The 24503-nt window shown below is 38.3% G+C and overlaps 1 protein-coding gene across 3 annotated transcripts in view; it reads right to left on the bottom strand.

The window, feature by feature from the left end:
- Positions 1 to 2011: 2011 nt before the first annotated feature.
- Positions 2012 to 24503, bottom strand: part of PFKP (phosphofructokinase, platelet) — a 56747-nt gene continuing 34255 nt past the window's right edge. Inside the window, exons 13-23 of one of the 3 annotated variants that reach the window (XM_077151888.1) lie at positions 24037 to 24183; positions 20672 to 20742; positions 18775 to 18862; positions 17878 to 18030; positions 12456 to 12608; positions 7505 to 7669; positions 6928 to 6989; positions 6363 to 6474; positions 5206 to 5305; positions 2869 to 2971; positions 2012 to 2497 (exon numbers count right to left, since the gene is read on the bottom strand). In XM_077151888.1, the coding sequence (XP_077008003.1) occupies positions 2341 to 2497; positions 2869 to 2971; positions 5206 to 5305; positions 6363 to 6474; positions 6928 to 6989; positions 7505 to 7669; positions 12456 to 12608; positions 17878 to 18030; positions 18775 to 18862; positions 20672 to 20742; positions 24037 to 24183 (1311 nt within the window). In that variant the 3' untranslated portion in view covers positions 2012 to 2340. The remainder of the gene's footprint in view (positions 2498 to 2868; positions 2972 to 5205; positions 5306 to 6362; positions 6475 to 6927; positions 6990 to 7504; positions 7670 to 12455; positions 12609 to 17877; positions 18031 to 18774; positions 18863 to 20671; positions 20743 to 24036; positions 24184 to 24503) is intronic. The other 2 variants (XM_077151887.1, XM_077151886.1) reach the window with 2 other exon arrangements.

Raw genomic sequence — 24503 nt, 5'->3', positions numbered from 1 at the left:
GGGACTCCAAAGTTAAAAGGCCAAGCCCCTGATCTTGAGACTTACTCTTGGGAAACTTATTTCTATAGTGGAGAAGTTAAGCCTATAATTATGCCTAAGAGTTACTTCCAGAGAACCTCTTTTGTTGCTCAGATGTGGCCTCTCTCTATGTCCAATTCTGCAAGTAAAACCATTACCCTTCCCCCTCCATGGGACATGACATCCAAGAGTATGAGTCTCCCTGGCAGCATGGGACATGACTCCCAGGGATGAGCCTGGCCTTGGCAACATCAGATTGACAATGTCTTCTTTTCCCCGTTTTGGTAAAGAAATGTAATAAGATAAGGTGTCAGTGGCTGACAGTTCAAATGGAGTTGAGAGGCTATTTTGAGGCTACTCATGCAAGAAACTTCAGCTAGATATTGCTAATTGCCATGGTTTGCCAAACTCGAACATCATCATTCCTGATAACCCTAAAGAACGCACAGGCTCTGAGATCCTACAAAAGTTGTGTGCACTAAGTTTACTTTTCAGAAACCCAAAATCTTCAGATGGTTCCTAGGCTAGATAAGTCCTGAAGCCCAGTTCCATTTTCTGTCTCATATTGTTGATACCCATTTTCAACACGAAAAATGTTAGAATGGGCATAACCCAAATATCCCTAAATATTGGGAGAAGAATCAGAGGAGAAGGAGTTTAACAGAGAAGTTAGGATTTAACAAATGACCAAGACTACTGAATCATTACACTGATATTTCTTTTTAATCTCCAGTGTCTTGGAGCAGCTAGAAGGAAGAACCTGAAATTGTGAACTATAACCCATACCAAACTTTGAAATCTGTTCTATAACTGCTTGTTAAAACATACTTTGAATTTTATTGTTTTTTTTTGTATATATATATTTCACAATGGGAAAAAAAAGGAGAGAGAAAAAAAAAAAAAAAACACTAACCTTAAGAGGACATACTAAAAGCTTCCAGAAAGGAAAAAAGAACACATTGAATCATGTACAAAGGACTGGCAGTCAGAATAAGAGAAGAAGGAATTTGGAACAATGTCTTCAAAATTCTAAATGAAATTTATCTTCAACCTAGAAGTGGTAGAGAATGAAGGGACTAATCAAAGAAAAAAGACTTAGTCCCAGGAATAGGGGAACCACCCAGGAACATGAAACAGAAAAGTCTCAGGATGAGGCAGAATGTAGCCCTGAGATGCCACCTGACAAGCATATGTTGGGCATTGAAGCTGAAGGAGAGAGAACTCTGGGAGGGGGGTCTCTAAGCGGTAAGAATTGCTTAACAAATTATCTGATATATTTGACAATTTGGGAAATTAACTTGATCAGTATGTGACCAATCTGGTGGATGTACTATGTAGCTCTATAGCTAAGACATAACATAGGTAGGGATTATTGACATTGCAGACAATTTTTGGTAACAATAAATGGGAATGAGAGATAGATAAATTGTGTATGATGGGGGGTATGGGTGACATGGTGTAAGAAAGCTAAACTCTCATTAGTCCAACAGAGAGACAACAGAAAATGTTCAAAAATCAATAAATGGCAATATAGGCGTGGTCTTTAGTAAAATGGCAGAATATACTAGAATATTGCAACAGCTAACATATTTTAAAGCATTTGCCTTTGGGAAGTGGAACTTGGGGTGAAGAAGGATGGGGAATTTTAGTACTTCCTAATTTTTAAAGTATATATTATAATTCAGATTTTATTATTTTTTAATTATATACAAAGTAAAAGATGACTAACAAGAAGTATGGAAAAAGACTACTAATCCAAATGTATGGAATATGACCTGTTTTGGATTTCCAGAATTCAAATATGTTAATGATTTTTTAATGCTTGCATTATGGTATAATACGCAATATGTAATATTAAGCATAAGACATAAACAAGTTTAAAATATATACCAGTCATTAAAAACCTTTTGTTAATATAAATACATCATGCAAATCAATTGCCCAACCATAAAAAAAAAACCTTAATTAAAATAATAAAAGAAACCAAGTACTATTGTTGAAGTTTTAGCCAAATGTTTAATTTTGCTTGATATACACAATTTAAAATACAACACAACAGACACAACAGACACCTCCCACTGAAGTGGGTGCAGTAAATGTGATGACTTATTTCTTAGGATCATACTGGGAATCTGAATTATACTGGTGATCAGGTGAATTATACTGGTGATCTCTAACTGGTTATTAATATCAACAATACTTGGTCAATAATGCTCTTAAATAACTTAAATGTTACAAAAAAAAAAGGACAATAAATGTTAAGTCTTAAAGCATTGCTAGACATACAGTATAGCTCTGGAATTGTGATAAATATATGGGTGTTTAAAACTCTGCAGCTTCTGATTCCTCATGAGCCTGGTGGTGATGCACATGCTCGAGCTGACCAGAATCAGAAACATCATAGCTTGCTTTGTACTTAGCCAAAATTTTCATTAAAGGTCGCAGTTTCAACCACCACTGTTCTTTGGGAATTCTGTGCCTACAAAGGAAGAAAAAAAACAGCAGTAATTCTATACTTATCACTCTGAGATGACTCCTGACTGCCTGTACTTCCATGGCTAGCAATAAATAATCTAGTCTCTGTCAAAAAGATGGTGTTTGTGGAGTCAGCTAAATAAATTCTTTATGAAAAAGCAATTTTCTAGGTCAAAAGAAATCACTTCTAAAATTCTGCACTGTTTCTAGAAGTCTAGTATTTTTAAAATTAGCTTCTAAAAAGCCAATGCACTATTTAAAATACTTGAATGAGTTACTTAAAATAATTATTATAGCAGGGTCCCTCTATCCTTCATGTCTATTATTTATTCTATCAGCATTAAGATTTAGACTTAAAATGTTTTATTTACTTACTCAAAATCTGTTTCTTTCTTTAGCTCTGCCAAACTTTGAAAAAGAAGGTTTCTTTTCCTAATTCCCAGAAGACAAACTGAATCATCAGTTACAAATCTTTTTCCTAAAAGAATTTAAAAATATTGATAAGAACTAATAATTCATCACATTGAATGACACACAAAACGGCATATGAAAGAAGGAAAGGGAAGGGCAGGTTTGTTAACCTTAGGGAGCAAAGTCATTTGGGGTGATTAAGAATTCAGATTCCTAATAACCACTCTGGGGTGGAAGCCAAGGAATTTCTGTTTTTAACACGCATTCTTGGTAAGTCTGATGAGGGTGCAGATTACATTTCAAAAAACATCAGTCAGTAGGTGACAACCACTGGCACAGAGATAGTATCTGCTGAATATATTTCCCAAGGCTTTCTCACTTTAACTCTGCTTTCTTTTAGAGTTGTTAACTCTTGGGCACCTTTGGGTCCTTTCAGGATTAAGGGAAAAAGAAAGGCAAAGATATTTAAGCGCCTGGGTTGTGATGCAGCCTTCCTTTCATACACTAGCTCTTTATAGGTACTTTTTATATGCCACGGATCAGTAATAATGCCACCTCACAGAAGAAGGGATTCTTACTGAGAAGCTATAACTGTCTATACACAGTTGGTGATAAATAAGTATTTCACTAAATATTGGAAGAAAATTGGTTTAAAGTACAGGAAGGATGTAAATTAGATATTAAGAAGCAGCAGCTTAACTTGTGAGTATCATGTTACCCATTAAATGTTACCAAGATAAAATGAAATTTCCACTGGATTAAAGAGAACGTGTGAAGACTATTTCCACACAGTAACATAGAAAGCTAATTATCTGGATTGATTGTTCTACTAAAAAAAACTAAAAATGACACAAGAACATTTAAAATTGTCCCCTACCCACCCACCCCCAACCTCATCAATCTGTTCTCTACGGAGACAGTAAGTGATGTTTTTAGGTGGGAGGGAGCTACTGAAGGAAGAAATCGTGTATGAAGTCAGTGAGGGCTACGATGGAAAGATAATGTAATGCATACACAGAACATTTGCAAGAGCTGACCACATGTTAGGCTGTGATTAAGCAAGTATCATATTTTGAAGTGTATAATAGCAGTACACTTGTAGCATTAAATATTTAAAATACCTATAAAATAAAAGATCAGTATAATCCATGAATAGAAAAATAAGCAAAACACTTGAACACATAATTCACAGAAGAAATAAGAATGTTAAACATTTCATTACCTCATTGCCTAGGGATCTTAGCACTTTAAATGAGACAATGAGACTATTTCACACCCCCAAAGTAGGCAGTACTTTGAAAGTCTGACAGTATCAATTGTTGGAGATGTGGAGTAGCAGGAAACATCAGACCCTACAGGCAGGTGAGCATGTCATTGGTAAGGCCAGTTTGAAAAACTAGGCAAGGTGAACCCGTGCATAACCTATGACTCAGGAATTCCACTCCTGGGTGTGGGTGATAGGGACACTCAGCATTATTTTAACTAGGAAGAAACTGGAGAACAATCAGGTGTCAGTGTCTGTAAAATGGCTGAGGTTGCCATCAAGCAATGGGTTATTATGTAGTGAACCACAACTGTATGCATCAATCTGGATGCATCTCAAAGCCTAACTTTATAGAAAGAAGAAAGTGACAGAACTCTATACCATATGCTTCCATTCATATAAAATACAAAAACACACTGAACTAAATAAGTAATTCCTTTGAAGATTTAATCAGTAGTAAAACTCCAACGGAAAGCAAGGGAATACTCATCGCAAAATTTTGTGGTTACTTCTTGTGGGGAGGGAGTAAAATACAATTGAAGGAGGACACGTTTTGCTCTTAAGGAAGGAAAGCAGACTAGATACCTCCCAATTCTAAGCTGTTTCTGTCTCTAAAAAGTGTAGACTCAAGAAATGAATCTTGATTATCTTAAGTAAAAGCCAGTTTGAATAAAGTGTTCCACATAGTCAGAGAAAAATAAAATAACATTGCTCTATCTAACAGAACCCCATGTGTACATAGAAATTTTCTAGCTACTCAAAGAATGTCACTAAATAATTTAAAAGCCTCCCATAAGCAGGAATAAAGCACTTTATCTTATTAATTATATTTATACCTTAATTATAACATGGAAAGTCATAAATAGCAAAACTCAGAGACTAGCACATGTAAATAACTTTGTATGCAGCTCAATGCTGTATTTTTTTAAGGAAAGAATAAATATTCCTGTTTCATATAATATAGACATTTTCACCTTCCTTGAAGGTGACAAGCTTCAATCTCTCCACTGAGTTCAATTATTCCTTTGACTTTGTACCTTTTCCTCGAGATTCCTTCAGTTTCACAGTGATCCACTGCATAGCTTTTGCAGAAATTTTTGTTCCAAAATTTCGATCAAATGGAGAAGGTGCTCCACCCTGTTGATGGTTAAAATTATAACAGATATTAGCTATGAACAATGCTTTACAGACATTTAAAAATTGTCACCATATGGGTTTTAAAATTTATCTTGTTTAACGCAGTCCACAGTATATTTTTAAGATTCACATTTGTAAATATGATTTTTTTTTTTGCCTATTTCTCCTATAAAGTTGGGACCAAAGCAAACTAAAAATCCATGACACCGGGTGTTAAACTCAGCTTCTTGGAAAAAGTATCACAGTGTTTTCTCCCCTGTTAAAATATAGATTTTAGTCAGCTAGACGAATCAATGAACAACCTTCGTTATTCTGGAATCTTATATCAGGAATTCTTAAACTTATTTTTTAGAGGATTGGGGTAATAATTTTAAGAATCTGATAAACTGTTAACTTGTTTTCAGAAAAAATATACATTTGCCTGTCATTTCATCAGTTCAGGGGATTCATGGATGGTTTGAAATTAATTAATGGGCCCAGGTTAAATGTTCCAGAAAATACAAAAGAATTGAGAGGTAACAGGAAAAGGATATAGACTTGCAAATTAGGAGACCAGTGACCTTTTATCCCCAGATGCCCTCTCCCTGAGTATGTGATTTTAGGCACACTTACTAATCATAACATGAATGTACCCTCAGATCACAAGATTATTTCCATATCATTCTCAGTATAAAGCTCAAATAAGAATTATTTCTCTGATATGCCAAGCTAAATTATTATTAAATGCCAAAATTTAATTTAATGAAGTATTTTATTTGAATAAGTTTTCCAGTAGACTGGTGTCACTATGTGTGGAAAGTTGATAGTTTTCCCTAAAATGCCCCATTTCCCAAATACAAAAACATATATGAGAATTCCTAAATGATATGTGATGACATTTCAGTGGCTTCATAGTATAGCTCAGGTGTTGTTTTAAATCACCATGGAATTTAGTTATAAATGCACATTTTTTTCCAAAATGGCTGAAATTTAACAGTCTGAAAAAGGTTATGTGAATAACTGCTTCATTTTCTGTGGGTTACACATGAATGAATGCCAGTATAGAGTGAATGCCTACCTGTTGCATATGCCCCAGCACATTCTTCCTGCAATCAAACACGCCTTTTCCTTCTTCTGAATAAAGTTGGCAAATGAAGTCAGTGGTATAATTTTCACTGCAGTTCTCATTTCTAAAGCAAATGAAAGTAGTCAAGTTTATTACCAAAGGATAGGGCTTTTAATGATGTTTTCTGCGCAAATCTTCCACTGACTCCCTGGAAGGGCTTGGCTCACTAGACTACTGCTGAAAGGCCACGTGTTTTGGACACAAAATCATCTTGGCCCTCTATTCCTCTGTCCCCTTTCTATGACTCCACATGTTTTCTTCTTTCTTTTAAAGTTAGTGGCTCAATTAAAGAAATGATTGGGAGCTAGCTTAAAAAATAAAGGACTTCAAAGCAAAAATTGAAAAATTTCAAAAACACTCTTAAATATACATGATTTTACTTCAATGCGTAATTACTTTTCCTTAAGTATGCAAATGAAAATCAGTAGCAAAGAAATGGGTGCTTGTTAGATTTTTAGCTCATAAAGGATTCTAAGAACCTAGGTCTAAGTTAAAGATTGAAATACATTTCTGTTACCTGAGCACAAGGCCCCTCTGAATGGTGGTCTTCATTTTCTCTGTCAGGTGTTCTACATTAACCTAGAAAAGAGTGTTTTGTTAATCAATCAGACAATCAACTTTTATTAAATGCCTACTGTGTGGCAGGTACAGTACAATCGTATGTGCTGGGAAAACAGCAGTGAATAAAGACAGAGGAAGCAGCTGCTCTTATTGGTTATATTTTAGTGGGAGAGATCAAATAAGAATAGATCAGGTAGTGATAAATGCAATGAGAAAGATTAGACAAGATAACACAATACATCTGATGGCAGAGAGTGAAGTCACATTACTGGGTATCTTTATTGAATCAATGGAAACCACAACTTCCATGAGAAATGCTTTCCAAAATCGGGTTCCTTCTTATAATAACTTATTCTGTACACTTGCCTGATGATTACATTTATCTGCTGCTCCATGGTACACTTTCATTACAGTGTTTTCTATCTCACAGTTCTCAGAGAAAAATAACTATCAGTTAACTTTATATAGTGAGTTCTAAAGTCAAATACTGCCCCTTACCAATACCCCTCAAGAGGTCTGATTTGTTTACATACCTGGAGCTCTCTGATATCAAATGGCTCTTCAAAAATATAAGCTGCATCGGCTCCAGCCGCAAGTCCCCCCATGTTGGCCAGGTACCCGCAGTAGCCACCCATTGTCTCAATGATGAACACGCGGCGCTTGGTTCCGCTGGCCGACTGTTTGATGCGGTCACACGTCTGATCACAAATAATGGATATTAGTTATTCCATTGCAGGACCTTTGTCAATGCTGGGCACTGTCTCCTCAGTTCCTAACTCACCCAGCTCCTAACAGGTACTAACCAAAAGACCCACCTCCTCCAAGAAGCCACACATCTAACTTCTACACTGAACATGCCATTATAAGCATGAAATATACAGATGTCATATATACAGATAAAGAGATGCTGCCTCTGAATCAATACTAATATAAATCAGCCTCATAGTTCTAGTCAGCTAGTGTACTATTATACACATTGGAAGTGATTCCTGAACCTTTGTCATCGCACTGTTCATGAAAACCTCCAGCAGAGCAGACCCAGAAAAATGCAATGGGTAAAGATGATCACTCAAATCAAGTAGCTCCATTTCCTTGCTGGATGCTGACCTGCTAAAGTGGATTTCATAGGATGTGGAAACTATTAGCTAGTGTGAACTTAGATTTATGAGAGCTTTGGCTATCCAGCTGGGAATCATAATAGTTTATTTTCTTCAGAAAAAACCCTTCAAGTTTTTAGGGTTTTGGTAATTTTTAAGTTATTCACCACTGTTGCATCACGTTTAGGGTGTACCGTATCATTTCTTGGGATAGCCAAAGAAATCTAGACATACAGACATCTGGTTCCATAATGAAACAACTTGTCATTATCTACCTCTCCTGGAAGATCCAAGCCGGGCAGGGGCGGGGGTGGGGGAGGGAGAAAAACCTACCCACTATATTCCCGCTCACTCTGCAGCCCAAACTGCCATTCATGTTCTCTCTCACGACTGCTGCCAAAGACTCCAAGCTGGGTCTCATCTCTTGGACCCCTTCAGTCTGTTTTCTACACTACCCAAGAGTCTTCTATGAAAAACACAAGCTGGATCTCGTGATTGCCTTGCTCAAAACCCTTCGGTAACTTCTCTAAGTAAACGTCAAACCCTTTATACCGAGTGCCTTGCCCCCATTATCCGTCCTCTGCCTGCAGGCTAGCAACAACTCCTGCTTCCCTCACTCCAGCGAACGTCCAGTTCTAGAATTTGCCAAGCCCTATTCCCCCATGGGCCTCTCATCCATACTCTTTTCTTTGCTTGGAATGTTCTTTGGGCTCTGGAGTAAGCAGAATAATGGCCTCCCAATATGTCCGGGTCCTAATCCCTGGAACCTGTGGATGTTACTTTATGTGGCTAAAGAGACTTGGCAGACGTGATTAAGTTAAGGACCTTGAAATGGGAGATTATTTGGGATTACTTGGGTGGGCCCTAAATGCGGTCCCAAGTGTCCTTAGGAAGGAAGCAGAGGGAGATGCGACACAGAAACAAAAGCAACGCGACCACCTTGTCAAGATGCTGCGCTTGGCCACAAGCCAAAGGATGCCAAAACGCAGCTTTAGAAGGTGGAAAAAGGCAAGCAGCTTCTCGCCCCCACCCCTACCACCACCCCCAGAACCTCCACCTCCAGAGTGAGTGTGGCCTTGCCTACACCTTGATTTCAACCCAGTGGAACTCATTTCAGACTTCTGACCTCCCAAACTGTCAGAGGATAAGCGTGTATTGTTTTAAGGTACCAAGTTTGTGGTATTTTGTGACAGCAACAACAAGAAAGTAATATGAGTACCTTTTTGGCTAATTAACTCTTACCCAATTACATGTCATTTTCTCAGGAAAACTTTACTTCATCTTTACAAGTAAACAGGTCCACCTGTTATGTGCTCTCATAATATTTTATGCATTTTTCTCATAGAAATTTTACCTTCCTACAGTTATCTGTGTAATTATTTGATTTGCATATCTAAATACTGATCCATACAGCCAGTTACATAATAAAATTTTCAAAAAGAAAAAAATCTGAGTAAGCCAGAGACCATAAATTTAGTCTTTCCATATCTGACTCTTTTTTCTCACTCTCTCACTTTTTTTCTTTTCTTTTTTTTTTTTTTTTTGGTATATTACTGTGTATAAAAACTGGATTGAAATGTTAATCTTTGCTTAACGCTTAAAATACCTTCCCTAAATGATCACTCTTCATTACCTAGATTGTATCAGAATGTGTTTCTTCTAAAAATAATGAAGTTGTACAAAATATCTCATTCAATTTCTACAAGCAGCAGTTGTAAAAGGCTACAGCTCCAAAAACAATCTTGTCTCATGCTGGTGGAACAGGGGGGAGGGTTCCCTAACTTTGGGGGTAGCAGAGGCAAGGGAAAATTAGTGGGAGAGCGAGAAGAAAGGAATCACAGAAGGGCTGTGGCTCCATGTACATCACAACGACTGCTGCAAAAATGATTGCACTATTCAGGCAAATACCAGCCATCCTCCCATCCATTTTTTTTTTTTTTTTTTTTTTTTTAAGAGAGAGGGAGGAAAGGAAGGAAAGACAGAGAAGGAAGGAAGGGAGGAAGAAAGGGAAACATTTTTAAACATTTTCTTGTTTTATTATATTTTGTTTGTTTGTTTGTTTTTTACATGGGCTGGGGCCGGGAATCGAACCAGGGTCCTCCGGCACGGCAGGCAAGCACTCTTGCCCGCTGAGCCACCGCGGCCCGCCCCTCCCATCCATTTTGACAGAATTCTGTCAAAAACTCATGTCCTCCAGTGGCTGACAGATAACCTCAGAGAAAAAACTCTGGGAATAATCACTTTGGAGGAAAAACCTCAAGTTACATTTCAAATACAGCTAAAATTTTGTTACATTGGCGTTTTGTTTTGCTTTTAATACAATTCAAAAATGAAAGTGGGGTTTACTACTTACTCTTGGTGTTAAGGTAAAAAGAAAAAGCCAGTAGAACACAGATAATCTTGCTCCATTGATAAAGTAGTGGGTTAATTTCCAGGTGACTGTGATATTACTTTAAGGTAACTATGTAGCCAACATTCTACTAAAACGTAGATGGGTGATCAGATTGAGAAAGTGGCTGGGCAGAGGTGTAGGAAGTATTCCATCAAGGAAAGCAGGCATCAGTGCTACAATTGGGGACGGGAGCAAAGCTACAGACCGTTAGCTGGGAGCTGAGCAAAGCTCATTTTCTCATCAGTAAAGTAGAGTTCACTGATTACCTAAGGAGGTGTTAAAAAGGACAGAGAGGCCTAGTATAATGCTTGGAACACAACATATTAAATAACTTGTGTCAATTTTCTTGGTCTGTCCCTGACTATATTTTACATGCAAAGAAATGGAACTCCAGAAAGGTTAAGTGAGGAGCCCAAGGGAACCTACCTAAATTATGAATGAGCTAAAGCCAATCTTTTGAAGTTCCTTCCATGTTATGCCATCACTCTACCCAGAAGTATTAGATCAATTCTACATGACCTCGTTCTACCTCCTGACAGCAAACTCAGTTAAGATAAGTGAGGGACATACTTAAGATTGAGCTATCAGTTTAAGAAGTCAAAATGCTAACATGCAAAATGCAAAGAGGTAGGACACTGAGGCCTAAGTGGAAATCTTTCCTCTTCTTTCCCTGCTTTATAATTCAACCTGGAATAAGACTGATGTTTCCTGACGTTGTACACCAAGCTGAACCAAGGAAACTCCATGTTCAGCTGGGAGTTTTCATTGGAAAACCTCATTCCAAATCCAAGGCTCCTTTGGAAACTCTGGAGCCAAATCAGATGTAAAAAATCCAAAAAGACTTGTAGCTCTTCCGTTTGGGAGAAGTCAATACAATGAGTCATCAACAAGGCTCTATTTTCTTAGTCTCCTTTCTTTTTTCTCTTGGGTGAGAACTTCTCATGGAAAAAAAAAACAAAAAACAAACTTTGAAACTACCACAATCCCTAACTCAATTTAGGGCCCATACAGACCAGTTGGCATAACCAGGACTATGACTGCCTGGCATTGTTTTTATAAAACTGGGGTAGGGAGGGCTCAATTAGAAGCTTATATTCCACCAACTGGAATATAAGTGTGTAACACCACCGCCAGTACCTACTGAATCAAGAGGTTTACTTCAATCACACTGAATGGAATGTGGTGGTGTTAAAAACTGCCTTCTTGGCGGGCCGCGGTGGCTCAGCGGGCAAAGTGCTTGCCTGCTATGCCGGAGGACCTCGGTTCGATTCCCGGCCCCAGCCCATGTAACAAAAACGGAGAAACAGAATACAATAAAACAAGAAAATGTTTAAAAATGTTTCCCTTTCTTCCTTCCTTCCTTCCTTCTATCCTTCCTTCCTTCTCTCTGTCTTTCATTTAAAAAAAAAAAAAAAAAAAAAAAAAAAAAAACTGCCTTCTTAAAAACAGTATTATTTTAGCTAAGAGCCTTCATTTCACAAAGGAGGATATGGTAAATACCTGTATACAGATCAGCACTACACTCTTGGACCTTTTATGCTTACTTATCATTTAAATCCCCTTTCTGCATACGTTGTTTGACTCACTTTTATGATTTTTTTTCTAACAGATCGCATAGCCATCTTTCAACTTTAAGAAAGAGAATCAGGCCTCATCTGAAATGATTCAATCTGCTCACGTGTGAAACATCTTAGACCTGTTGTTTAGGTGGTATTGAAATATTAATCAAAGCTACAACATGCTTTTATAGGCTCTTCTGAAACAGAGCAGCCAGGTAAAATTATTCAGTTTCTCACAGTGTGATATCAAGTCAAGCTAATAGAAAAAAAATAGTGATAAATTTGGCTCCTACATTCAGAAACATTGAATGGGTTTCCTCTTTTAGTTTCTACTGGGGAGGGGGCAAAGACCTGGAGAGCTCAATCTGATTGGCATTCTTCTTAGGGCAGAGGTACCAAGTAGTTAAAAAAACAAGCAGAAACATTGTTCTCTTACCTCTGAAATTGCATTCAGGCCAGTATCAGAACCAATACTTATATCTGTGCCTGGGACATTGTTGCTAATAGTAGCAGGCAGAACGCAAATAGGGATGCAAAACTCCTCATGGCTGTCTCTTGCCTCAGCTAGCATCTGAGCACCCTCAAAAGCCTAAGGCAGCAGTACAAGCATCATTAGCAAAGCATACCTGGCATTTCCTTTATTAGTCACTAGGCGTCTGGGCTGTGGTTCCAGGAATGTGAGAGGGAGGGACTTGACTTTCCACTGGCAAGCTCTCTGTTTCATGCAAGTCAATACAGCAAAAGGACATTTCCAATTAACATTCAGGTGCAGGGAGCAGGGAAAGCTTCAACAATGCACTGGGGTCACACTGGTGCAACCCTTGTCTGAATAAGAGAGTTAGCAAACAGCAGAGGGAAAGTGAAGTGCAAAGCAGGCAGGCAGCAGACAGCAGGCAAACACGAAAGAAACAAAGATGGCACTGGTGTGGTCAATCCTTGGATGAAATAGATAAGGTCTTTTTTATTTTTGACATCTTAGCATAAGCAGAGCAAGGCAACTGGACCAAAAAAATTTTAATTTGATGCCAATCTTGTACCTTTCTAAAGGTAAGTTGAGGTGCCACAGAAAATGTCTAGAAGTGCTATATCAAATGATTGACCTCACCGATGCTGTGGAGGGATCATCTGCCATTACAAGACAAACACCAGACCAGGACCATGCAATTACCAGGACCGTTGGCTCGGGAAACTTTTGGCATTAGTTGCATCTCTCTGGGATCTCTTTAACAATTTGCTCTCTTTTATGAGAATCTGTTTCCCTTCCCCAGGGAAGTTTTCTTTGCATGTCCATTTGCAATTCTTAGAAAACTTGGGACGAATTAACAAGAACCAATTCATTGCAATGGGATGCCAATATGAAATTGTTTTGCTCAGATGTAAAAGAGATAAGCTGTTTCTTGCACTTGGAAAGAGCTGATCATCTGCCTAAGAGTGTTAACCAAAATACTTGTATAATACAGGTCCATTTATCCATAATTCCTAAATCCAGACTTCATATAGGGCAAGATTTTTCTATTGGCAAAACTGATCTATTTATAATCTTTATTTAACCCACTTAAGGTGAATATCCACCCATTTTGCTGCAGAAATATTAATGTTTAGATCCCCTGGGCTGACCCATGCTTCCCTGGAAAGGTTATACAATATATGACATATGCTATGTTCTTTCTGCAACCCCAAACATTTTGAATTCTAAAGCACATGTGGCCCCAAGGATTTTGAACAAGGGATTGTGGACCTGTAGTATAGTTCACCTGGATGTAGGTGAGTAGAAAAATGAGGTTAATCATTCAGTATTAAGCATCTATGGGATTAAGTGTATGGGATGCAGTGTGTTCTTCCCCAACAAAACCTTCACCATCATCCCCCACAATGACATCTTCACCACTGCCACTGAGAGCTGGACACATGAAGCCTCATCCCAGGCCTTTCGGGCTTTGGTTGTAGCAGGTATTCGTACAGTTCCATCAGCTACAACAATTCACTGCAGAATCACAGCCATTTTGGGTTTGCCCACTGGCAGGACACGTGTTTTGGATCCATTGGCACTGTGATCAGATGGCTTCCTAACAGCTTTTATAAAAAAGTTATCTTCACTCATTTTATCGTGGAACACTCTAGCTCCAGAATAAATCAAGAACAGTTTGTATGGAAACAAGAACAGCTCTGTTGAGGAGGCTCTTATTGGACATCAAAGGGGTACAGGAGCCAACCTTCTGAGACTGGCTTAGCAGGAACCCGTGGAATAGAAGGGGTCAGCCTGGAGCCCAGGGAATGCTAATATCTTTAATACCATTTTGAAATCTTGAGTGATGTTTGTACTCCTGCAAATAGTGTCTAACTTTCATTCTCCACCACACCTCTTTTTTTCCTCTCCCCCCACCCCCCACCCCCCTTAAATCTCCAAGAGCAATAGAAACTTCAGGGGTAGGGGAGACCTTTTTCAAAAAAGTAAATACAAAAGTGAAAGTCTGACAACAAAGAAAAGTCATCTCTAGGTCCTGCAGGAAAGTGATCCTTAGTTCTCCTGCTTGGGGCTCCAAGTGTAGATACTTTGAAACATCATTAAGCTAACCCTGAAATTTTTTAGTTGATCCACATAGAGAAAAGAGAATGGATGAAATTTTAGAAAAATTATTATGGTTTTCTACTTTTTTTTTTTGAGTGAACTTAAAGTTATTAACAGTCTTACAGTCATTCAACAGCAGCATTGAACTTAGTACATTTTAGCTGGTTTTGACTAGAATAAACTCAAGTGCCATTTTTGAGGAGCAAAAACTCGTCCACTTGAAAAACCTTACAGCCACACTGTGAGAATGTTCTAACCATTCTGTTTTGAGGTGTTTTGTCAAATTGTGCTCTAACACAGAAGATCAATTAACCATTTTAATACATATACTGAGAAAGGCATCTTCCGCCTAAACTATTAGGAGTGATATATCTGTAAGCTAAGTACAAATGCTGGCAAGGAAGGAATAACTTACGAGGATAGGGATGAAATATCCAAAGAACATGATAGTTTAATAATATAAAACTATCATATAGGTTCTTAAAAATCAAGCACTGATGGAATTTTTGGCCAGATAATTCTATGTTGCAAGGGGCAGTTGTGCACTGCAGGATGTGTAGCAGCATCCCTGCCTCCACCCACAAGATGCCAGTAGCACCTGTTGTGATAATCAAAAATGTTTCCAGACATTGCAGATATCCCCTTGGGGCAAAATCTCTCCCAGCTGAGAACCACTGACCTATCTGAACAAAAAGAACCAGTGAGTACTGGAAAATAGACTGGGAAACGTTCAAGGATTATAAATCTAACTGCTTGTGTGGCCCAAGCAAGGTAATTTTACCATGAATGGTAATTTTACCATTTGGATCTAAGATCCTAGGGAGTGGCCTTTGACCTCGAACCTGTTTGAGACCTCTGTTTTAACCTCTTGAATCAGTTGGAGGAACGGTGTTAAAAAAAAAACCCATTTGTCTACAATCCCTGATGAGGCTTCTTTTACCCACTAACACAGACCAACCTGGTCCAGTATCTTGAGAGAATCTGGGAGACGGAGCTTCACTTTTTTCTTTTTGGTGTGCTGTATGGCAGGGTCACATTTCATTCTTTTTCCATGTGAGTATCTGTTATTGCAGCACCACTTGCTGAATTTTTGTTTGCTTGTTTGTTTGTTTTTTGGGAAGTGCATGGGCCAAGAATCAAACCTGGGCCTCCTGCATGGCAGGTGAGAATTCTACCACTAAACCACTCTAGCAGCCCCTGTAGGTTCACTTTTACAATCCCCAGAATCCCCTTTCTCTCAGCACATTTCCTGGAGCTAAAGCTATTCCCTGAGGCCAGCCTCACCTAGTCGGGACCCAAATCCAACCCTACCAAAAAGGATTCAAATTCGATATTCATTTCTCTAAGGAATATGCCTCAGGAAGAAACCCAGTGATTTCAACACATCACATCCTATTTTAGGTGCCAGTACTGTCAAGATACACAAAAGGGCTCATCCAGCTTTCCATCCCTCACCTGGTTAGTGAATGAGCCCAGTAGTGGCCATCACAAAACTCATTTAAATAATCTCACCCCACATGGTTTAAGTCACCAAAGGCTTTTTTTTTTTTTTGACATTCCAAGAACAAAATTAGAACTGTCACCACCAAAACAACCTAATTCCTTAAATTCTTCAAAACAGAATAGGGTAAGTAAGGACACATACACATATTACTTACCATGTAGGTTTTGTGCCTGAAGCCGTCACGAATGGCAAAATACCTACTTGCTCTTTTTCTTTCTCAAATGTTATAATTGGTTAACCTAGCTTTGAGAAACTCAAAGCCATAAAAAACTGAATTTTAAAATTTATATAATGAACCACAAAATCCTTCTAAGTAAATGGGAAGTGTGATTGAATTTTCTACAATACACGTGCTTTATGTATTTGTAATCTGAAAAATATTCCTTATAGCAGAGGTGCCCGGAATTTATAAAGTGGGCAAGTCTTTTTCTTCATGGCTGAAAGGGCATATCAAAATATCAAATGGAGATAAGTCCACACCAGTCTTTGTATCTGCAAAAGTTTGCATTAACTGTGAATGAATAACTTTTAATTATCACCCATACCCCTGTGATGGGATCTCATTCAAGAAAAAAAAAAAAAAAAGAAAAAGTTCTAATCGCTTTTACTGCCAGTGCAAGTTTAAGTACATTCAAAATCTAGCTACAGCTGGTAAAAGAACAATAAAATAAAGGATGAAATTCATTACGTGATAGAATGTAATCTTTAAATTCACAATTTGCAAATCAATCAAGCCCGAATTAGTTCCATAGCAGTGAAAAGCAGTAACAACACTCACCAGGAAAGCAAAGCAATTTCTAAGTAAGAGGTTAGTGATTATAAATAAATACAGCTTCTGGCACCACTGTTTACTACGAAACATTGGACAGGTTTCATTAGTAAAGAAATTGCAGAAAGTTTAGGAAATTAAGAAACTAGCATTAGCATTACTTACCATTTAAATTTTATTTTAAAAGCTTTAATTTATTTTATTTACCAGTACTAGAAATAAATTTGATATCAAAGGCTTAATAAAAAATAAATCTTGAAAACTATTCACTAGAACTTGAGAATTACTGAAAAATTTCAGATACCAAATTAAAATATATATATATATGAAATGTACCATGTATTAAATATCAATTTTTGAATTTCTATATGAATTATGCAATGTGTTTACAAAGAAGATAACAAAAATGTGCATCATGAACTTTTAGCCAAAAAAAAAAAAAAAAGCTAAAATAGCATCCAAAGTGTTTAAGGTGTAATTTAACATTCCCAAAATACAAAGGGTAAACTCATGTCACTGTGGCCAAACCACAACATATAGAATGCAAACAGCAGATTCAAGTCAACGAACCAAATTACAAAATACTAGCTCAGCTTGTAGCCTTGGATATTAAGGCTGGCTTTTGGGCCCAGCATTTGCCACAAGATGCTACAGGCTTGAAGTAAATTTAACTAAAAAAAAAAAGATGACCATCCAAATCACAGAATACTGTGATCCTATTATCAGGTGAACCACAAATATTCACTGTTCCAGCGACACTTAGCAGGTATGTAGGAAAAGAGGTGGTAAAAAAAAAAAAAAAAAAAATTGGGGCTCTAGAGCAAAGATTTTCCAAGCCTCAAGGATATTAAAAATATATTTGTCTTAAAAAAAACAAATAGAAAACCTTCTTCATGGGATTTGGGTCTCAACCACCAAAGGACCCTTTCTAGTATGCTGGTAAATAAAAGGGCAGCCCAGCCGTCCTCAGGGTTAGCACAGCTGCTGTCTGCTTTGCTGGGCACACACAGACTTACATCGGTGATTGTGTTCAGAGCAGTGTCTGCACCAATGCTGAAATCGGAACCCGGTACATTGTTGGAGACAGTGGCAGGCACCATGACCATTGGGACACAGAACTCCTCGTATTTCTCCCGGGCCGCTGACAGTTCTAGAAGTCCCAGGTAGGCCTGTCAGACAAGTGTGTGCAATTGTTGGGGGGAGGTCGAAACAGGATGGGGAGAGAAGTCAATGGGACATCGTTGGAATTAAAATTGCATGGGAGAAGCACAGGGAGAGTCACTGCTATCACAGCACACAAGGTACATATTGGGATACCACGGAACCACTAAAAAAGTCAACATAAAAACACATTAGGACCACAGATAAAGATAAGCAAATGTTTAAGCACAAAAGATGATACAGAACATTATCATCTACAAGCTATACTAAGTCTCTCATTGATAACTGATAATTGAGGTTCTTACATTTTCTTTAAAGTCAACCTCAAGGTTATCATGGGACTGATCTTCATTGAATAGACCAAATTACAGATTGTAGTCTGATATGTGATTTAATGAAAATCTGGTTTACTCTCAAAATAGTCAATGAGATAGAATTCAAGAGATAGAATTACTTCTTTGGACTTGAAATACATCAGAACTCATTGAGCAGATCAATCAAAGTTAAGGAGTCAGTTCTGATTTCTTGATTGAGTTGCTTTACTGGATTCTGATCAATCTTACACCTAGTCTTGCCACTCTATTATTCTACTGTGCTCATAATTCTTTAAGGCCTGCTGGGCTGGAGATCTATAATCCCACTACATGGAGAACAACAAACAAGCACTCTGCTTGTCTGATGCCAACACCGCGTTATAACTTACCCCTACAAAACTAGCTAGCTGGCAGGTTAAGAGAGGAATACTAATGTACCTCAAATCCGCCAATAACCAATAGGGCGTTGATATTATGAATACGCATCTGTTCAGCAATCTTCTCCAGATACTTCCCAGGCAGAGCACTAAAAATAGTGAAGGCAAGAGATGAGGTCAGATGCTGACCAGTTTCACAAATCTGATGACAGACATCCTGTGAACAAAACTGATGGAAGTGACTTTACTCTGTGAGTCTCCCCCAGACCTTGTGACTGAACTATGGAGCAGTGGAATTGTATGTGCCTTTGGCATTGTGCCATCTCACAGTGTTTTGCAGAGGGCAGTGATAATGTTGGGAAAGTTACACAGGCAGCAGTGGCCAGAAATCAAGTATCAGAAGACTGTATTTTCAAAAGAAAACTGGAAGAAAGTTTTTAGCTCCCTAGTGCGTTGACCTAAAAAAATTTCCACTGCCTTAGAAATTAACCATAAGAGCATGTACATATTAGTAAAAATAATTAAGTTGAAATGTATAGTTTTCCATAACTTATACATTATCTAATTCCAGTTCATTTTAAATCGCATCCAACTCCTACTTGCCATTCTCGTCCCATTCTCCTCCCCTTTTATCACCTATTTCAAATGACATGGTTAACAAGTAGAATACCAGACCAAGGCTATTTGGCTGTGCCCTTTCCCAACTCTTCATCTAACCACTGCCCCCAATCTTTCCTTTAAGCTGATGGAAGGAAAGAAAGTGTTTATGGTTTTGTTAGAATCATATAAGAAACTGTAGGACAAAAATGTTCAGGCATAGCAAATCATAGCAAACAAGTGAACATGATAGCTAGCTACAAAATTCCTCCTGGTCTTCTAATATAGAACTTTTAAACCTATTTCAGAATGTGCAGCAAAGCTGTAACCCAACTGCCTCTAAGTTAACTCAGGGGCATGGTTTACTGTCGGCTTATGAAACAAAGCCTATATTTGGGATATCACAACCAGTCTAAGGAGGTCCAGGAACCATACTGAATAGATAAGTTTACTTCTAAATATAGCTTTGCAATCAAGCCTACCAATCATGTGGACCCTGGGTGAGGCTGGGTAGCAAGAACCTTTGGAGGACTCAACAGAGCTCTACAGAACTTGCAAGCAGTTGGAAGAGGTTTGGTTTCAAAGCAGAACAAAGATTTAAGGCAATTTCCTTGGTGTCATAAGCTAACATTTATATGGACTCAAACATTTATTAGTTTTATGTAAAAATTAATTTCCCTTCATATTAAATTGTGATATATAATAATAGCTGATAGTAATATTTTTATCCCTGAGATAATCAATTATTAAAATAACACTCTAGTTAGATTTAATCTTAAATACAGTACCTTGTTATAATATCCTATCCCCAACTATGCTGGAAAACAGAAGGCTTACTGTAATTGAGAAAAATAGATTTTTTTTACTAGAATTACCCAAGTAATGTTTATGACTACAGAACCATCAGTTTCCAATAGCAGTGCTACTCAGTTCTGCTGCTCCTGCTGAAACTAGCCAAATATCGATGATGTGTTCATTATTTTTTTAAACAGTATGGTTATGACAGCTCAGTGATATCATCTATTTTTACTGCCTGGATAGTGATTTTTTTCTGACCAGTTTGCTCTTCAAATAAATAGAAATATGGAATTATTAGAGAAAATATTTCACAAATTATCTCTTTTCAAGCCCTTGTGCTCAACCTCAAACTACTTTCAAATGTTATATGTATCAGCTTCTGCTCCCTAAAACTTGACCCCAATCCCTCATACAGGGGGACAAGTAAATGATCCAGAGTCTCTACCTCCAGAAATTCATTAATAAGATGTTAAAATAAGCAGGATCTATACTCAGCTAATCGTTTACAGAATATGCCTTTTTCATCTTAAAATGAGTTTAGAGAGTCAAGATTTGGAAATTACCGTTTTGTTCCAAGAATAGATCCGCCTTGGCCAGTCCAACCGCCAACATCTCCCCAGCTGATTTCTTTTATCTAATGTGTAAACACATAATGAAACAGCTAAAGTAAAAAAGAAAAGGAAATGAAAAGGTTTTTTAAATAGCTCATATTTCTGTACCTTAACCAGGTTGCATTTCTGTAAAGATTTGTGAAGAGTTATGAAACTGTTTTCACAGCATTGCTGAATGAGTTGAGACAAGAAATTGTTTCTTAAGTTAAGCAATTAATTAAGAACAATGGAACTCACTTCTCATTGCCTAGACGAAGACCTCTGCATTTTACTTTGGAACTGGGTTTTACCTTCCAGATATATATATATAAATAAATAATTTATATATAATAATATATATATGTATTAAATGGACTTCTTTTCTTTTACATGGGCAGGCACCAGGAATCAAACCCAGGTGTCCAGCATGGCAAGTGAGAATTCTGCCACTGAGGCACCATCGCACTGCCCTAAATGGATAATTTAGTTTACCAAATTCTGTCATTGGAAAGTAAAACTAAAAAAAAATAAAAATAAATACAGCTTTTAAAATTAATACGATTTAGAAACAATTAATGTAAGATTAAAAGAAAATTCTTTTTCTTAAAAACAAAAAAATTTAAATGCCAGATGAATGGGTAGGCAAAATAAGCATAATTATATAAGAACAATACTATATAAGCTATTAAACCTGGTATGTATGTAACTGTTAGCACATAATAGGAGTTGTATAATTCAATTTTTACTGGGTGTACCTGTGGCAGAGCAGAAAAAGCATGGGTCATGGATTCAGGAAGTCCTAGTCTTGAGTCCTAGCTCTGCTAACTTCTAATCATGTAATCTTGGGTAATGCTAATTTGTTAGAGCCACTACTATGCTGTGATGAGATCTCTAGGTGAATGAATTACATCTAAAACATGTATATATAAATACCATCCAATATCAAAAAGTGGACATTTTCCAAATACACGTTTCAATAATCCAAAATAGGATGGCTGAAAGATCTCAAAATTGAAAGCTTTAGTGTTACAGAAATCTGTTTTTTTCTTTTTTCTTTTTTGGCATGGGCAGGCTATGGGAATCAAACCTGGGTCTCTGGCTCAGCAGGCAAACATTCTTGCCACTGAGCCACCGCCACACCACCCTAGAAATCACCCTAGAAATCTGAAGGCAGTATTTCTTTAAATACAACAAAGAACAGTTTAATATGAATTAATCTTTTAAAGCCTAAACAAGGAAAATTGGGTAAGGCAATATTCATTCATGAGAGAGAGTTGGCTGGTCTCCTATCTCTGCCACTGAGACATGGGGGCCTCTTGGCTTTGCCCCCTTGCTGAGCCTCAGTTGGTCAGTTTGGAAAGTGAGGGGATTTGGACTGGTGTTTCCCAGGTGTGTTTCTAAGGAATGTCAGGTAAGGGGTTCCAACCCACCTATCTGCCCACTCCCTCTCAGGCTCCCGCAGTAACTTCTCTTCTCTCTCTACTTCCAATTATCAAAGGCCCCAGGGTTCAGTCTTTAGATCACCTTTTCCCCCTCCCTATCCTTACTACACCTTCGTGACCTCATCTAGTTTTGCAGTTTTAAATACCAACTATATGCTGATGCCTCCTAAATCTCTATCTTTAGCCCACACTTCTTGAAGAACTCCAGAATAAAATATCCCACTGCTTACTCGACACCTCCACTTGAATATCTGGTAGACATCTTAAACTGAACATCTCTCAATCTGAGTTCCATGTATTTCCTCCCAAGCTAGCAGCTCTCAAATATTCCCATCTCAATAAGCAGCAACTCTACCCTTTCCATTTGCTCAGGCCAGAAACTGAGTAGTGCCTGACTCCTTTTCTCAAACCCACTCATAGTGAGTCAGGAGATCATTTTGGCTCTAATTTTTAAAATATATCCAGACTCTTGGTTACTTCTCACCATCTGCACTGCTACCAGCATAGACCACGCCACCATTATCTCTTACCTAGATTATTGTAAAAAATCTCCCAACTAGTCTCCCTGTATCCTGCCTCTGCCTTTTATTAATACAAGTGATCCTGCAAAAATACAAGTCAGAATTGCCATGTCTGTGCTCAAAATTTACTCAGAATAAAAATTAATTTCCTTACAATTACCTATAAGGCTGTAAATGATCTGGTCTTCAGTTCCTTTTTGCCCTCATTCTTTTCTACTTCCCTTTCCCTTACTCTGCTACAGTCACACTGGCCCCTTCGCCCATCCTTTAATTATCAGCAATACTCTCTACCACAGGGCCTTTGCACTGTCTATGTCTTCCACCAGGAATGGACCTCCCCAGATATCTACTTGTTTCCCTCACTTACCTCCTTCAAATCTTTACTCAGATATCCCTATCTCAACAGCATCTGTCTAAAGAATCTTAAAGCAACCTGCTATGACACTTCCTAGCCCTCTTCTTTTGTCTTTCTACCATCACTATTTAGCATGCAGTGCATTTTACCCGATTTGTATTTAATTATTGTCACCTCTCTCTAAAACGTAAACTCCACAGAGTCAGGGATTTTTGTCTTCTTGGCTCACTAATTTAATCCCTTAGAGTCAGAACTCAAAGATTTGCTAAACAATTGAATAAATATACAATATCGACTTTCAGCATTTGGTTAGGAGCATAGGATTAGTAGCCTGACTATTGTGTCTAGAATCTTAGATCATGTGACCTGGGTCAAGTTAATCCTTGGCCAAGTTAATTAAAGTCTCTGTGCCCCAGTTTCCTCATGTGGACAATGAGGATATTATCTTGGATTTATTGTGAGATTTAAATGGGTCAATATATGCAAATCCCTTAGAATGATGTGTACAGAACAAGCACTGGAGAATTGTTAACTATTTTTATGAAGAATTTTATTTTAGGGAGTGCTCGAGGTATGCTTGTACTATGCACTGTACCTACAGGATCCCATTTAAATGTTACCACAGTCTTCCTAGGCAAATCTGATTGTTCTTCTCATTTAATTTAATAGAGGACATTAGGCGACTTGCCCGAGGGCACACAGGCAATCAGTGGCAGAGTCTGGGGTTATAACCGAGTTAATCAGACTCCAGGGTTCTGCCGTCTGGCTCTACCTTTCAAGAACACTAGAAAAGACATTACACTCTGAGCTTAATTTGAGGGTGAGGCACATAACTTATGCCAAGATTCCAAAGCAGAAGTTATGCCTTAAAAAGCAGTCATTGTATTCAAGGTATTACAGAATCCAACATGTCAACAGTGAGCCCGTGTTGAGCGTCATTTCTTCATTTTACTAAAGTGCCGGCCTGCCAATTTACTCTCCAAGGGCATTCTTTGGCCTGAGGTCTCATCTGGCACTCACCTGGCCTTGAGAAAACCCCTCAAAGCTGTCGTAGACAGCAAACATTTTGTGGCCGTCAGAGATCCCCACCCGGACCGCCGAGCGGACGGCGGCGTTCATTCCGGCCGCAGGGGCGCCCACGTTGATAACCGCCACGTTGCAATTGCTCTGCAAAAAAAAAGGGGGGGGGGAAGGCGAGTCACAGCGTCGAGCACCCATTTATCTCACACCAGGGGCGCTGGGGCTCCCAGTGAACAGAGACACGGCGTCAGTCTTCACGAAGCTGCACAAGGTCTAGGAACTGAGGATGAGTGCCACTTCACACTAGGATAAGAGCTGTGACCACAAGGGTCAGGTAGGGCGGTCGGGGAACACCTTTCAAGAGTTACCATTTGAACCGAAATCTAAACAGGCAGACGGAGGTAGCCACGCCACCGAGGAGGATGCATGCCCCGGAGCGATCTGAGAAAAGAGGAAGCAGCCCCGGC

The sequence above is a fragment of the Tamandua tetradactyla genome, chromosome 1 (genome assembly GCF_023851605.1).
Source record: "Tamandua tetradactyla isolate mTamTet1 chromosome 1, mTamTet1.pri, whole genome shotgun sequence".
Taxonomy (NCBI): Eukaryota; Metazoa; Chordata; class Mammalia; order Pilosa; family Myrmecophagidae; genus Tamandua; species Tamandua tetradactyla.
Note: the sequence above shows the minus strand (reverse complement) of the source record. Positions and strands in the feature narration are given on the sequence as shown.